This window comes from Lissotriton helveticus, chromosome 1_1, assembly GCF_964261635.1.
Source record: "Lissotriton helveticus chromosome 1_1, aLisHel1.1, whole genome shotgun sequence".
NCBI classification, from domain to species: domain Eukaryota; kingdom Metazoa; phylum Chordata; class Amphibia; order Caudata; family Salamandridae; genus Lissotriton; species Lissotriton helveticus.
Genome location: NC_136057.1, coordinates 1,250,060,686 through 1,250,078,001, shown reverse-complemented (window position 1 = coordinate 1,250,078,001; position 17,316 = coordinate 1,250,060,686). Strand labels below are relative to the sequence as shown.

The following is a 17,316-nucleotide window of genomic DNA, read 5'->3' as shown; positions in this document are numbered from 1 at the left end:
GTGACGTCTCGGCCTATCTCCACGGGATGCAGTCCCTACCATCTCGGCGTTTAAGCCCAGGGGGACCGGTAGTGTGGGAGAGATAACGTCTGTTAACGTTCGATTCGAAGGAAATCAGGAAGTGTTGATAAACATTGTCTGCGCCATCTTGCCTTTTTTCAAATGCCACACTTTTGTCGTGCACGGCAGCCATTTTAGATGCCTTGACCAGACCCACTCTCTGCACGCTGTCGATCCTTAGCATGGCTCCCCACCCTCGCAAGCATCTCCCCCAGGCACTGGTCACCCCCGCTCTCTGTCTTATGCATGGGCAATAAACCTCCCCCCATCTGCGCTGCTCTTCCCTCAGAATCACACCCTGTGCCCGCCCGACACCTCCCTTTCGCCCTATTCACTACCGCACCCTCTGACACTCCTCTTCCTCTGTGTCCGATTGTCCAGGCCGGTCCCAGGCTATCAGCTAGCCCTGCAGATGTAGTTTATGGCCCCAGCTGTAAAGAATCACCCCTCTTCAAAGGAGTTATAGTAGATCAAGGCCCACACCCGATGAGATCCGTCACACCACACGCGTTCCTACTATCTGAAAACCATCCTGTATTGTGATTGGGGAGGGGACCGAGCCTGAAGCGGAAGATTCCAGGGATGACTCTTTGTACATCAAAGTTTTTACAATTATGTGTCACATTAAAAATATATAGCACTCCAACAAAGTAGTAGGATTATAAAACTTTAATAACTTATAAATATATACAACAAAACAAAAACAGTAAAAACATTTAAACATTTTTAGGGAAAAAGAAGGAACAATGGTCAGTAGCGGTCGGTTGTGCGAATAGTCCCAAGGCAGCACAACGTCCAGATTTCTGGACGGCACCCAGGTGATGTTGCCTGGGTGCCGCACTGATTTGGGTATCCGGCGTGGGGCATCCCGGGGGGTGGGTCGTCAGTAGCGGTCTGTTGTGCGAATAGTTCCAAGGCAGCAGAACGCGCTGAAATGTGGATGGCACCAAGGTGATGTCCAGTAAGTTGCCGCCCTCCGAATAACGGCGTGGGGCGCCCCGGGGGGGGGGGTGAGGCGGCGTGAACGGGCCTCCCCAGGTGGAGGCTCGTCTGCTGTAGTGGGGCGCCCCTTTACCGTTTCAGTTGCCATTCCGTCCGCTTTTGGTCCACTGTGTCAAAATCCGCCATTCAGCTGAGTTGCGCCCACTGTTGCGGTGCAGCGATAGGCGGCTGCCACAGGACTCTCAAAATGGCGGCAGGCTCTTTCCTTTTTGGGCCTGGTCCACTGAAATGGCCCTGGGACACCTTGGAAATCGGACGCTTGTCTGCTAGGTCTTGGACCCCATTCTCGAAAGCGTCCCCTCAGCCTTGAGGATTCTACAAAAGTCTTGGGGGCCCCCGACTCCTGCAGGCTTCCGGTGGGGAGCGGCTGCCATGATTGCTCGCGGAATGACCACGACGGAGCCACGAGATGGTGGTGCTTTCATGCTGACGCCAGCTTCAGTCTGAAACATCCAGAAACAAGGTGGGGCTTTCATCGTTTGGGAAAAAAAAAAAGTTTTCATCCAATGAAAAGTGTTATTTTTAGGTCATATGATCAAGCCTTCCATCATTAGGAAACCAAAAGTAAAATGAACCAATGAAAAGTTTTATAAACAAGTCACATGACCTGTTATGCGGCATAGGGTATAAAAAGCGTAGAAAATCCGTTGGCACGTGAGGCGGCGTCAGTAGCGGACCGATGTGCGAATAGGCCGAAGGCAGCACAACGCGCCAAGATCCGGATGGCACCGAGGTGGTGTCTAGCAAGTTGCCGCACTGGTGTGGCCATCCTACAATGCTGAAAGTGGGCGTGGGGCGCCCCGTTGGCCTGTGAGGTAGCGTCAGTAGCGGACCGATGTGCGAATAGGCCGAAGGCAGCACAACGCGCCAAGATCCGGATGGCTCCGAGGTGGTGTCTAGCAAGTTGCCGCACTGGTGTGGCCATCCTACAATGCTGAAAGTCGGCGTGGGGCGCCCCGTTGGCCTGTGAGGTGGCGTCAGTAGCGGACCGATGTGCGAATAGGGCCAAAGGCAGCGCAACGCGCCAAGATCCGGATGGCACCGAGGTGGTGTCTAGCAAGTTGCCGCACTGGTGTGGCCATCCTACAATGCTGAAAGTCGGCGTGGGGCGCCCCGTTGGCCTGTGAGGTGGCGTCAGTAGCGGACCGATGTGCGAATAGGGCCAAAGGCAGCGCAACGCGCCAAGATCCGGATGGCACCGGGTGGTGTCTAGCAAGTTGCCGCACTGGTGTGGCCATCCTACAATGCTGCGCCGAAAGTCGGCGTGGGGCGCTCCGTTGGCCTGTGAGTTTGCGTCAGTCAGTGGGGGTTGTTTGAGGATCTGACTGCATTGGAAAGCAATGTGATGCTGTGCGTCGCCCCCAAGATGAAGGTTCCTCGGCTGCAGTGGGGCGCCCCTTGGTGTTTCACTCGCTATGCAGCTGAGTTGCGTGCGCACTTGCGGCGAATAGGTCGAAGGCAGCACAACAATATTTTCTGAATAGAAGACACCACAAGGCGCTGAGATTCGGTTGGCACCGAGGTGGTGTCTAGCAAGTTGCCGCACTGGTGTGGCCATCCTACAATCCTGCTCCGAATAACGGCGTGGGGTGCCCGAAGGGGGGGGGGAGGCGGCGTGAACGGGCCTTCCCAGGTGGAGGCTCGTCTGCTGTAGTGGGGCGCCCCTTTACCGTTTCAGTTGCCATTCAGCTGAGTTTCGGCCGCTCTTGATGCGACAGGCGGCTGCAACAGGACTCTCAAAATGGCGGCCTGTTTTTTGGATTTGGGCCTGGTCCACTAAAATGGCCCTGGGACACCTTAGAACTCGGACGCTCAAATTTTTTTTCCTTTCCTCTACATGCAAAAAAAGGTAAATGCCCGGTACGTTACATGCTTCATCTGCCACGATGTACTCTCCAGAGGAACCGAAAAAAAATATAGTTATGGTAACTATACCATGCATCGTCATATGGAGAGGTGGCACCGATTAATTATAGTGCTGCATAAAAGAGAGATTTGGAGGAGAACCCCCGACCTGCCAGTACATTCATCAAAGAAGTGGCACTGACAGCATCAGAGGCAAGGGAAACGGTCCCAAATATTTAGAAGAACTTTGGAAAGATTAAAATGACATGTTTAGATTGTGGCAAATTAATTTCATGTGGACAGATGAGTGTTACTCTAATAAATACAGCATATGAACATCATCATAGTCGATGGTTGGTAGAGACATTTTGACTATATCCTGGACCTGCCCGTCCTCGCCCAAAATGGCGCCGGAATAAATGGGACTCGTAACTCCTTGTTGTGTACTGGTTGCACAACCTTGATATCACGAGATACGTATGCAGTTTTGAAGCACATGGCGGGCGGGGACGAGAATTGATTGAATATTTCGACATCCCTATTGATATTAAGTTCGAATTAACGTCACCCATGGTGCTTTCCCGCAAATGTATATCTAGATAATTTTATTGTAACTGGCCCTGTCGTATTTTAATTATAAAATGTACGTCCACCGATTCCGCAACTGTTAGACACCTTAGTTCTTGCAACCTAATGGCCCGCCCGTTACGTTCCTCTACAGTGTAAATGTCTACTCATCATATACGATTACAGTTTGCTCCGTGGCCGGCCCACGTGGTTATAGGCCCGTATTTGTATACTGACATTTTCACAATAAAGGTTTTTAAAAGAAAACATGGTAGTAGTATTTACATTGGTAAAGTTTTTAATAATAGTCACTGTTTTAGAATCAGTAAAAGGCAAGTGAAATAAAGCAGTCCAATTACATGAAGGGTAAAAGGTATAATACGCAGGAACGCAGTAAAGATAAATGGTCAAGGGCTGTTGTGTTTTCTACTCCTGCAACATAAAGTGATCGATAAGAATCTCATATTCAGGCGTATCGGCGACTAAGACAGCAGGCCGACCCTCTTTTGCTCAACGGCTCCGTCATGGGACGAAGAAACGCCCTTTTTCTCGAAAAAGGAATATATTTTACTTGCAGGACAGTTGTAAATTTTCTGGGAAAGTACATTAGCCTGGAACATTATAACATATGTTTAAGAAAAAATAATGTTCGAAAGTAATAAAAAGCGTAATTTTTAGGTCATATGACCAAGCCTTTCATCATTAGAATAAGAAAAGTAAAATGAACAAATGAAAAGTTTTATTAACAAGTCACATGACCTGTTATGCTTACGTTACGCGCTGCGCGCCGCGCCCCGGATCGTGCCCAGGATCACTTCCGGATGCGCTAACGCGGCGCGTCATATGACGCATTACGCGACAACGCAGGTCCAGAATATAGTCAAAATGTCTCCACCAACCAGCGGTCGGAACACAACCCCTTTCAGCAGGCTAAATAGTTCTGTTAAATGACAACAGAAGGGACAGGCAACAAGAACCATCAGTCAAAGAGGGGAGGGCAAGTTCTTCTCTACCGGGTCACGTTGGGGCGCTACCGGAACTGATCGAATTGGTAGTCTACAGTGTTTCTGGATGTTTAAGACTGAAGCTGGCGTTAGCATGAGAGCACCACCATTTCGTAGCTCCGTCGTGGCCATTCCACGAGCAATCATGCTAGCCGCTCCCCACCAGAAGCCTGCGGGAGTCGGGGCCCCCAAGACTTTTGTGGAATCTTCAAGGCTGAGGGGACGCTTTCGAGAATGGAGCCCAAGCTCTAGCAGACAAGCGTCCGAGTTCCAAGGTGTCGCAGGGCCATTTTAGTGGACCACGCCCAAATCTGAAGAGCCGGCCGCCATTTTGAGAGTCCCGTGGCAGCCGCCTATCGCTGCACCGCAAGAGCGGGAGCAACTCAACTACATGGTGAGCGAGACGCTGTAGTCGAAAGAGCGGGCGGTAAACAGCTGAATAGCGGAAGAGGCACAGTGTAGCAAAAGCGGGCGGAATGGCAACTGAAATGGTAAAGGGGCGCCCCACTACAGCGTGTCTTTAGGTGAAACGGATTGTGGGACAAGGTCAAGAATGGAAGAGTTACCAAAAGGCAAAAAGTTCCGCTTGATCCCGGGAGCCGGCCACCTATGTCGGGGGCGATCTCAGGCCACACCAGGAGAACACGACTTGGGGAGGGGGCCGGAGCCAAGCGCCCCCTCCAAGTCCGCGCCATCACACCGTCCCTCGGGGGCCTCCGTCAAGCGGTTCAGGGTGGCACCGCATCACATTGTTTACAAATGCAGTCACGTCCTCAAACAGCCCCCACTTACTTTCAGAATAGTGAAGCTGAAGCAAGTGCAAATAGGCTTCAGACAGTGTTACAAGCACTCCTCAAAACTTTGAACCATCAGAGTGCATGAGTTTCATGCTCGATCGATTGAGCTAGCCGGATCGGGCAACAAAAAGTATAAAATAGTTATGTAAATAGTTGTTTAATAAAATGTTTTACCCTGTTACTTTGCTGGTGTGTTGTATATATTTGTAATATTTGCATAGAGTTTATCGTTATTTTGGGCGGGGTGGGTGGCGGAGCCGAGCTGTCTTGCAGCCATCATGGTGTGGAGTTCAGTTCATCTCACTAGTTTCGTATTTGTCATGAGGGGTTGTTCCTAATGTTTCTATTTTAGCGAGGTCAAAAAGAGATCCCATTAGTGGCCTACTGATTTTGCTCGATTCCTTTTGTTTTTTTACACGATTTTTCGCTATCTGCAAAGACTAAACAGAGTATTGCGACTCTGTGCTTGTTTGTAAATAGAGAATGAACCAAAGAGAACCAATTCTAAAACAGTAAATGCTTGGATAACAATCAATCAAATGGAGAGAGAAGCAGGCACGACGGATTACAACCGGGGCAAAGGCCTGCGTTAACTACCCTTCACTATCTGCAAAGAGAGAGTACTCCTAATAGAAATGAGGGGGGGGGGGCAGCATTCAAAGCAGATCAGTGTGCATAAATACGAAAATGTTTTTTCTTACCACGTACTTGACATTCGACAGCTTATGATATTTGCTATTAAAAAACCATTGAAATTCACTGAAAAAACCATAGGTTATAGACCATATATAGTTAGGAATTAGCATTTACAAAACCTTGAAAAGTCACTGAAAAAACCATAGGTTATAGACCATATATAGTTAGGAATTAGCATTTACAAAACCTTGAAAATTCACTGAAAAAACCATAGGTTATAGACCATATATAGTTAGGAATTAGCATTTAAAAAACCTTTTTTTACTCACACAAAACCATTGAAATTCCATATATAGTTAGTAGTACTAACTATATATCGCGCACCCGCAATCCACTGCTGATCATGTCACATATTACATCATTCATGACATGGTCAGTGACATCACTGATGACATCACTGATGACATCTCAAATGACATCACTGATGACATCACTGATGACATCTCAAATGACATCACTGATGACATCACTGATGACATCTCAAATGACATCACTGATGACATCTCATTTGACATTACTGATCACATCACTGATGACATCATTCATGTGATAATACGATGAACCTCTTCAGACTCTAATGTAACCTTAGATACACTCAGTGTAAACAGACACTCACAGACTGTCACTCATCCATGGAGTTACTTACACACCTAGTCAGTCATACAAAGAATCAATTACACCTCCATTTCCTCAACTATACAGTTATACACACCTTACTTATTCAAACATATACTAACACATATTTACTCTCTTTTACAATCCCTGATACAAGTTCACAATCATCCATACAGTCACTCACACATTCACTGGCTCTTATGCACAGTTATTTATATATGCCAACTCTCACATGTACTATGTTTTACATATGTACTTACTTTGACATGTAGCACTGAGATATCCATTCACTCACCAATGCACTGATGCACACAGTCAATCACCTATACAGCTGTTTCCACATGCACTTTTGAACCCATACATCTAGTGAATCAACAGCTCACACATCTATGCACAGAGTCATACACCTCCCAGCCACCCACACACACACTCAGTCTCCCATACAAATACTTGAGCAACCAATCAATAACCCATATACTTACTCATATAGCTAATGATCAACACATGCAGCAGTTTACAGAACAACAAACATAATGATGCACAAATTAACACAGTTCAGTCACTAACCCATGCACTCAGTGAGACACATTTAACCACTCACTCATACAGTCAGTCATGCACCTACTAAATCCTTCATCCAGACACTTCTACATCCACTCATTCTTCAATATGTAAGACATATTTTAACTTTACAGAAATACACAGTCACTGGATGTTGTCATCAGTGATGTCATTTGAGATGTCATCAGTGATGTCATCAGTGATGTCATTTGAGATGTCATCAGTGATGTCATTTGAGATGTCATCAGTGATGTCATCAGTGATGTCACTGACTATGTCATGAATGATGTAATATGTGACATGATCAGCAGTGGATTGCGGGTGCGCGATATATAGTTAGTACTACTAACTATATATGGAATTTCAATGGTTTTGTGTGAGTAAAAAAAGGTTTTTTAAATGCTAATTCCTAACTATATATGGTCTATAACCTATGGTTTTTTCAGTGAATATATATATGTATATATATATGTGTATATATATATATATATATATATATAAAGTCCGCCGATCTCCTGGCCGCTTGTGTGGTGACGGGCACGAGCGGGGAGGCGATCCCCTTTTACTTTTCACTCCAGCTTCTATCTTTCCCAATATATAATTAATAAAGGTAGGACTACCTGTCCCAAAACAAAGTAATGCTATCAGAACTTGGCATTCTAACTGGGCGTATTCAAGTTAGAATGTTCATACGTGCTTAGGCATAAAGCACTTCATTGTTTATTGTAGACAGTAATGTCAAAATAATTGAATTTGATTAATTATATTCAAATTAATGAACACGCATGAAACTGTGATGTTTAGATTTATGATGGTGTCATTTCACATATATTACTTTGATAAAATGCAATGGTCTATGGTCATTTTAAGATGGCTGCCAAATTCTGATAGCATTACTTTGTTTTGGGACAGGTAGTCCTCCCTTTATTTTTATGTTTATTGAGCACTTTAAAGTTTCACAGTGAACAAACTAAAATTTATCCATGACTAAGGTGCCGCTGCACTGAAACGTGTCTGGTGTCTGTTGGTTATTTTGTCTAAATAAACAACACGCTTACGAATTTGGGCTTGAGTTGGCTTTCATTGGGAAAGATAGAAGCTGGAGTGAAAACATATATATATATATATATATATATATATATATATATATATATGTCTAATATCTTCTATACTTACCATTCGTGGTAAAGGCTGTTTCCCGTCCATTTGTAGTATGTATTTACTTTCTCATTGCCACATTTGTAGTTTTCGGTTCAAACCTCTGGTATGTTGTGCAATGTGTTAGAGTTTGAAGAAGATGAATTGTCAATTATGTTCATGGAATTTGAGAAAGTATTCTGGATTCTTCTTTTCAGAGCTCTTATAGCGCTTCATATGAAGACCTTTGAGCAGGGCCAAAGTATGAAAGGCACCATGTAGGTGCTAGTGGAATTAATCAAATGTTTGATTTGTGTCCTGATATTTTCGTTAGGTTCATAAATTTGCATTTTATTTTGGCCAAACTTACAAACCAAACAGTCATGGCATACATAGAATCCTGTGGGTTTTTCAAAGAAAGATGTTTATGGCTTATGTCTGTATATTCAGACTGACATAATATTGGCTTTAAGTTAGTTGCTGTCAAAAAACACATCAAATGTTTGGAGAAAGTCTTAATCGAGTGACTACTGGTCAATAAGTGCCAATATTTTTTGTAATATTTGTTGGTGACTATTGAGACAAGTTCTGGTTATGTGAAAAAGAGGGGAGATGCATTTTCCATCATTTTGTTTTGTTTTATTTAATCGTGCGAGACTACAATCATGGGGGTTTGAGGTTTTACAGAAGTTCATCTTGATTGTTTTCTTCAGACACCCAAAAAACTATATTATTTATTTATTTGTATTATGAAGTTATTTTCTTAAACTCACTCAATATTCTTGCTTGATCTGGAGACTCTGAACATTTACAAGATCTCCTCTCTATACAACTGGGTTCAGGGTCTTTGTAAGCTGCAGACACTAGAACATTCCCTAAGTAGGATTAAGCTCTAGTTGGGCAGAATGTTAATCATTCTTTGTCTTAAATATCCATCTCTGTTTCCTATTGTCATCACATCAATCTGATTGTCTTCCAGTACACCGTTCACATTTGGTGTGTGTCAGTCTGAGGTGATGTCATTGTAATGTTAAAGTGAAAGTAATAATCACTGGAGGGTTTATATAACATCTTGATTTTCCATGAATGCACTGAGAATTCACGCACAGTATATTTTCAGATCATGGGGCCAGTTGGAATATTTAACCTTCATTTTATTTATTTGCCATTTAATTCTCTTTTCTGATTTTATATATCAGTTAAAACAATGTGATGTGTTTACGTAAGATAAACATTTTTTTCCACTGTCTGATCTCAAATGGGGGTTGCTAAAGCAAGAAACAGGAAATTGAGCCAAATTTCTAGACTAATAATTATATTTGTTTGTAAAGAAAGAAACATTCCCACAATTTCTAGGCAGATTTTTATCAGGAGTTTGATTCATCATCTGTCCAAATCTGTGGTAGATCTAGAAGTTAAGTTTTTGCATAAGGAAACTTTTAGAACATAATAGTTTGGTAGCCCTGTCCCTTAACAGTCTTTTCGATGATCTTTGCCGTATTTTTTAGGGCGTTATTCATCTCCCTCTTCATAATAGAGAGTGGAATTTTCAAGAAGCTGGGCTATCTTCAGACTTTTGTGTGACTTCAACCTCTGATTTCATATTGGTTGATGACACGCATGCTTGAGACCTTGCTGGTGCTTAGGCTTTTGCAAGCTCTCGTAAAGTCCTAAACTGGTCACTATGGATATTTTAAAAAATGATGAGCAAATATGTAGAAGATAGTATCCAATCTAGATGTAATTATTTTCGTCCATATCACTGTTTTTCATTGGGACCAATACAGTATCGTATGAGAGAAGTAGGAAAGTTAGTTATTAATATGAAAGGAAGGTGTAAAAATTAATGTTGGTTTTTGTAACAACCACTTGTGGTGTTAATAAAATATAACTTTTCTAATTGCAGCAACGTGAAGAGTTAACCAAAAGAAGAGAGAAGCTTTTAAAGAAAAAGGAAAAATCAATTAAGGAGAATGGAGAAATGGATAAACATGTCCATAATATCACAGAGGAGGTGGAAGCCCTAACTGCTAATATTGATTATATTAACGACAGTATTTCAGAGTGTCAAGCCAATATCATGCAAATGGAGGAAGCAAAGGTATGTGATATTTCTTGCAAGAGGTCATGTTGTAATGTTTAAAAATAAAAAATGTTAATGAAGTTTTAGAATTAATGTTGGAGTTTGGAAGGTGCCCAGGGGGAGAGAGCAGTGGTATTTTATTGTTGCTTCATGAGAATCAAAGGGTCAGTCATAGTCTTTTGAAACATTTTTAGAACTTTCAAACAATACATTTGAGTTTGATAATTTATTATGAATTTGTTTTGAGAATTCCGGGTGAAGCAAGTAAAAACAATGTTGTTGGGCATAAAAGTAAATTCAATGAAGTTAGAAATTAATAGAATTTGTATGCAAGTAATATACCAATGGGGAGTATGTAGATTAAGGGGGTACACACTGGTAGTTCATTTAGTCACACTGCCTAACTCCCAACAGTGGATTTGGGTGTATTATGTAGTGGCTTTCATGAATTATATGAATCATCCTAATAGTTTCCTAGCTTGTTGCTTCAAAGAGTTTTGTGATCTTCTCTGCGGTTGAGTAGTTGTATCTGCAGTAATCTTTGACCCAGTTTAAAAACGTTCACTTTGCATTAACACTAGTGTTGGTAACTGGCAATCATGTCTTTAACTGAAGTGCCAGAATATTGTTAACTCTAAATCTGCCTTGGGATGTCATTGTCCACCAACTCCTTCGGTCAGGATTCATTCTATGCTTATATTTTACTTTATGTTGAAAATGTGTTAACTTCAGAAGAATGTTATTATGATTAACTGCAAGTTTATAACACAGTGTTGAAGTTTAAGTATTTTATATTCTTGATATTTCTTGATATTTCATGTTTACCGTTGTCGTAAAGAATTTCCAGACGATGCTTGAGGAAGAGGGAAAGCATTAATAACCATGAAACGTGTTCATTATTTTTCCCACCATTAGATGAGAGTATGCAAACTGTGTGAAAATGTCTAACTGAAATGAATGTGTTTTCTTCTCATTTCAACACATCATGTCAGATGAGGTGGATGACGGGACAAGTGATGACAGAGAAAGCTAATTTATTTGCTATCCCATCCATTTGTTTGCTAACCTGATGCTAGGCTATTTATAGCATTGCACAAATTGAGGTCTTTTACATTGGGTATTGCATCTTCTTTAGAGTTTGAAGAACACACCCTCGGTCTGTATCATTCTCTGCTTGTACATATAGCCCTAATGTTGATGCTATTAACTTGAATACATTTGGGTACACCACTGCCATCTACATTGATAATCGCTCCAGCAGAATTTGCAGTTGTATGCTAATTATTGACCATGCTCACAGGCTCTCATTAGCACACTCAACTTGACCAAACTCTTGCATATACGTCGTTCATAACCAAATGATGGGCATGAAATGAAAACAATGTAGACTGAGGTGCTGACATTTTATGTTAAGGATTTACATTTAACAAGTATAAAAGTGTAAAAGGAAGATGTTATCATTTGTAAGATGGAGGATATCGATACAAGTTATGTTAGTACACTTTACAAATGCACATATCACCTAGTATGGTATCCTGGCACTGAAAGCAGGTGCAAGTCTGGCCTGGCCTAGACCTATTGAATGGAAGCCTTCTTGAAGTGCCATGTCTTCAATTTCTTGAAGAATTTGAGAATAGTAGAGGTGGCTCTGATGTGGAACAGCAGGTCATTTCAGGTTTTAGGAGCGATGTAGGAGAAGGCCCGACCACCAGCTCTCATTCTACATATACGGGGAATGTGGGTGGAAGCAGGAGTTCGACAAAGTGAAGGTACCTTGTGGGTTTGTGTAATGAGATTCAGGGGTAGAGGTAAGCTGGGTGTGTGATGTGTAGGGTTTTGAAGGTGTGTGTTGAGGAGTTTGAACTGGGATCTTTTGCTTATTGGAACCCAATGGAGCTCCCTGAGCTATGTTGTGTTGTGATGTGCGTGTGCCATGGAAGGTTAAGTGCGTTGGTGGCTGCCGAATTCTGAATGATTTGGAGTCGCCTGATGAGTTGCTTGCTGATAACTGTGTGAAGGGTTTTCCTGCAGTCCAGTTTGCTTGTTGCCAAAGCCTGAGTGACTGTTTTGAGGGTGCTAGTAGGGAGCCATTTAAAGATTCTCCTAAGAATCTTCAGGGTGTGGAAGCAAAAGGCTGCAATGGCGTTGACTTGGGCGGTCATGTTGTGTTGACTGTTGATGATAATCACAAGTTTCTTGGTGTGGGTGGTAGGGGGGTCAGTGTGAGTCCGAGTTCAGCTTGCCACCATGGGGTCCCACGGCGATGGTTCTTTCTGAAAATCTCAATGACTTTCGTGTTGGTGTTCAGTTTGAGACAGTTGGTCTGCATCCAGTCTGTTACTTTGGTTGGGCAGGATGCGTACTTGGTCCAGGTGTTCCGTGTTTGTGAGAGAGGGAGAGGATCAACTGCGTTAATCTCATGGGTGCGGATGATGATGCGTGTGAGCGAGATCATGCATGCATTGAAGAGAGTCGAACAGAGAGATGATTCTTTCCTGGGGGAGCTTGGTGCAGAGGTCCTGTGAGGGGGTGATGCTGTTATAGGCGGCTGCTCGGAGAGGTGAAATCGTTCATGATGGCGAAGATCTCTTGGCTGGTCTTGGTGCTGGGTCAATGCAGTCTGTGAGTGTGGTGCATTTGATGGCACAGATCTGCTGGTTGTAGTGTCTGAGGGTGGATTTAATTCTGATCTTGCTAACATTGTTTTGACTCCTTCTCCAACTGTGCTCCAATTGTTTGCGGTAGTGCTTTGTCATCCTGAGCTCCTCCGTGTACCAGCTGGCTTGTAGTCTGGGTCTAGTGGCTCTGTCGGGTTTGAGGCGAACCAGGGTGTCAGAGCAGGTTATTAACTAGTTGTCAGAGTCTGTGATGGTATTGGGAAGGCTGCTGCTGCTGTGTTCGGCCGGAGGTCCCTGAGTTCGGTCAACCTCTGAAATTTTGTTCCATTACCAGCAAGATGGTTTGGGGGTGGCAGTGGTTAATTTGTAATAAAATATGTGTCAGGGCCCTCGCAGCTTTAACCACCAATTGCCCCTGCCAGCGCTCCCAACAATACCTACGCATATTAACCATGACACTCCTACACGTGTAATAATTCAGACTATTCCATGCCCCTTCAACTATAATTTATATTGAACTAATTAACAGCTGTTCTTCTGCTCATCTCTAAATTACACAGGCACTGCAATCATGTGGCAGACTGTCATAAGTGCCGGTGTTCACAATTAAGTGCTGGTGCCGAGCGCCGGAAACCACTGGCTCAACTCAAGCACTGGGTGGTAGTAGATCTATGCGGATGCAGGACAGGTATGGCGAATTCGATGAAGGTTTCGCAGGTCCAGGTTATTGGTGTGGGCTTGTTGACCAAGATGTTGGTGAAAGTGGTGAAAATCAGGTCGAGAAAGTGCCCGGCAGAGTGTCTGGGTTGTTTCATGCATTGTGTGAGGCCAAGGATTTCCATGTCTTCGAGATCTGCAGTTGTGTTCAGATCAGTGTAGTCGTCCAGATGGAGATTCTTGTCTCCAAGGAAGGCGAAGGCACTGGAGCTCAGGATGGAGGGGTGTAGCTAAGTCCAAAAGTGTTGGTTAAGTAGATGCGTGGTCTTGAAGGTCTGTGAATGAGTGATGGTGCTGGCCAGAGTAAAGTTGGCTGTGATGTGGAACTTGAAAGACAGGTGTTCCATGTTGCTGGAGGATGTGTCCCTGAAGTTGGTGCAGCTGATGAAGTCATTGAAGGCAGTGGTGTTTCCGCCACCTGGCTTGTGTAACCTGGCTTGTCTGGCTATTTTGTATCCGGGAGGGATGACTGTGTTGATACTGGCAACCGATGTGAGGGTTTGCCAAGTCTGCATGAGAAACTGCATTTTTGGGCTATCTGGCTTTATGCAGCAGCATATTATTAATACCTGTATTCTTACGAGTATGTGAAACCAGATACTGTTGAAAGAGTCAAAAACATAAGCTATCAGAATACATAATAGTCATTAATGTCCCCCCAGGAAAATGTTAACATGTTCTGAAATGGATTTTCAAGCAATTGCCCTCAAATATGCTAGAAATTGATTTTAAATGCTAAAGGTACTCATTCGTGTTATAAATGGGAAGTGAGTTTGGCTGACTTTTAGAATGTTAAGAGAGGGTGACATTTTCATAGGGAGATATGAATATGTATGGTAGCTACTTTGTCAGTTTATATTTTTGCAGGCTGTTTTGGAACTAAATTTTTGCAGTACATTGCGATGCCCAATTTACCTTCCACCACAAATAATCTAAAAATAAAAAGTGCGGTGCTATAATAACTCCACTGACGTTTGCCATGTTTGAGCTTGGGCCTCTCTTTTTAGGCCTCGGCTATAGATAGCTTCACCTGTAGGGAGAGCGTTTGTTTTCAATATGGAGCATAGTTAGTATATTAAGGGGCCTATTACGACGGCGGATTTCCCGCATCCACCGGGCCGGCGGAATCCACCGCCGGCCCGGAGGATGCGGGAAATCCGCCGCGGAGGCTTGAAAGACCCACCGCCAAATTAGGATGGCTGGTGGGTCTTACAATCTGTCCGCCGCTTTTCCGCCGCGGTCGCCTTCCGACCGCGGCGGAAAAGCATTAACATGGCTGGCGGTGTCTATCAGACACCGCCATCCATATTAGGATGGAGTACAAAGTATGCTTTTCCACGGCGGCTTTTCCGCCGTGGAAAAGCATATGGAGCTTCACTTCGGGGGCCCATTGCGGGCCCACTGGGTGAAGGGGGGTGCACATGGGGGATACCTATGGCACCCCCCTGCATTTGCGTGGACAAAGCGGCAGGCACCGCGTGTTAAAGATTGAGGATGTGACCTAATTGCACAGGAGGGAACTCCGCAGGGAATGCGGAGGTTCCCTCCTACTCTAGGTGGCGGACAGACTCAGGTCCGTCCGCCATCATAATCGGCCCCTAAGTATGGTAAATTTACAAGGAGTGTCATGCGACACGATGCACTCATCTATGTTTTATGGCGCATCCATGCGCATGATCACCCATCTTGAAATCGGTTTTCTTTAATTGAAAACCTATTGCAAGATTGACTGCCATGCCTGTGCATAGTACTTCATGCATGCGCACAAATGCTTTTTCACCTATGTCAGTAACTGTACAAACCAGCTTTGATCATTTGCAATTGTTTTTTTTGTCAATGTAAACTAATGAACAATAGTATTAGAGTACTAGAGTACTATGAATTACAATCATACTGTCATTTGATGACGTCATTGAACCAGGGGCTGTGTGCCCTCTAGCTGCCATTGATCTTTCTTGGTGAAGCCCTGCCAACTGTCGAATGGAATGTACAGTTTGTGAAAGATGAACATGACCGAATTGTACTTTTTCACCCCTTAGGATGAAGGTGAAACAATGAATGTTACTGCTGTGATCAGCTCGTGCACCTTAACAGAAGCCCGCTATCTGCTAGACCATTTCATTTTAATGGCAGTCAACAAGGTACTGTGGTGATTGGTGCATACTATGACATTTTTCATTTGTAAAATTCTGTACCTTTTGTGAAAGTGGTTATAATAAATTAAGCCTCGTTAGTGCGTTGGAAGTTTCTTTTTTCTGTAGTGCGAGATAAGACGAGCCAGCATTTCTCTTTGTGCTTTTTGGAGCCCTGAGTGGTAATAACGAAGGGTGCTGGGCTCCCTTTCTTTGGTAATCTGCAATTAATTATTATTTAGTTTCTGAAGTTAGGGTGATGGGTAGGATTAATGTCCTTTTTTTTCAGTTGAAAGTCGAAATGTATCTCTCTTCATAAAAATAACGGCTTTGTTATAAATACAAATAGGAGAGGAGTGGTCATTAGTTTTTTTTTGGGGAATTGGCCCATTACAGACAATGTATTAATTGTATCAGTTTATAATTGTTTGCATACATAGACAGCGCAGTCTATTTATTATTATTAGTATTTTGTATGGGTCTTTTGTTGGCAAAGAATGACTCAATACCGACATTAATGACTAAAAGTCAACTATATTTGAGAAAAGTAGTAAGAGAGTACCATATATTTTGAGCTGGGAACGAAACAAGTGGGGAACGGTTGACGCATCTCAACATCAAAGAGGACAGTGTCCTTAAGCCTCTTTTTTGGGTGGTGTGTGGGGGTTTGGGGAGGTGCGGGAGGATGGGGGACGGTGCTGGAAGGGGTGGGTCGAGATGGTGGGGTAAGAGTAGGGTTGGGGAAAAAAATAAAAACTGAGACCTATCATGTAGAATTGTCTGTACAAATTATTTTGTATCTTTTTCAGTGTTTAGATGGGGGAGGATAAAATTACTATTGGCACCTGGAACATATGTGGCCTTAATGACGCTAAAAAGAGGGCTCTTTTTCATAGAATTGTTGATTTTATGCATGTTGATATCCTTTGCATACAGGAGACACATATTCCGTGGGGGAAGAGGGAATGTCTGAAAGTTCCTGGTTTTGAGTTAGCAGTCTGCTCTAAACAGACATTTATGATTAGAGGGGTCGCAGTATATGCAAGGTGTGGTCTGTGTAAATGTAAAAAGTCATTAGCTGATGATTTGCTCAAACGCTCCGTCCATCATCCCCTTTTGTATCGCTTTGTTCGCCCTAAGTGTGGCAGGGTATGCTCAGACGTGAGTCCCTTGCTCACTTGGCCACTGGATTCAAGATAGCCTGGCTGATGAGGATTATGAATCCGAAACCGGTCCCAGGATGCTTGTTTCCGGTCCATGGAAGACATGGCTTGGCAGTTCGGGCTGGACTGTTCCCATGAGGCACAGGGTCAGACTGATTTGCATATAGCCATGTCTGAAATGGGGTGGCTGAGTGGGCTAAAGAATGGTGATGAATTAAACCCAGATCAGTTGACTGGGGGTGAGTGTTTGATTTGCTCAAACGCTCCGTCCATCATCCTCTTTTGTATCGCTACGATAAACTAATGTCAGTCAAGAAAG

General features: G+C 43.5%; 1 protein-coding gene across 9 annotated transcripts in view; it reads left to right on the top strand.

Annotated features, from left to right (window-relative positions):
* The window catches only part of KIF21A (kinesin family member 21A), an 820,176-nt gene that overhangs the window by 497,628 nt on the left and 305,232 nt on the right, over window positions 1–17,316 (top strand). For all 9 annotated transcript variants that reach the window (XM_078679965.1, XM_078679910.1, XM_078679946.1 and 6 more), the window contains 2 exons: window positions 10,191–10,385; window positions 15,742–15,843. In XM_078679965.1, coding sequence (XP_078536091.1) covers window positions 10,191–10,385; window positions 15,742–15,843 — 297 coding nt within the window. The remainder of the gene's footprint in view (window positions 1–10,190; window positions 10,386–15,741; window positions 15,844–17,316) is intronic.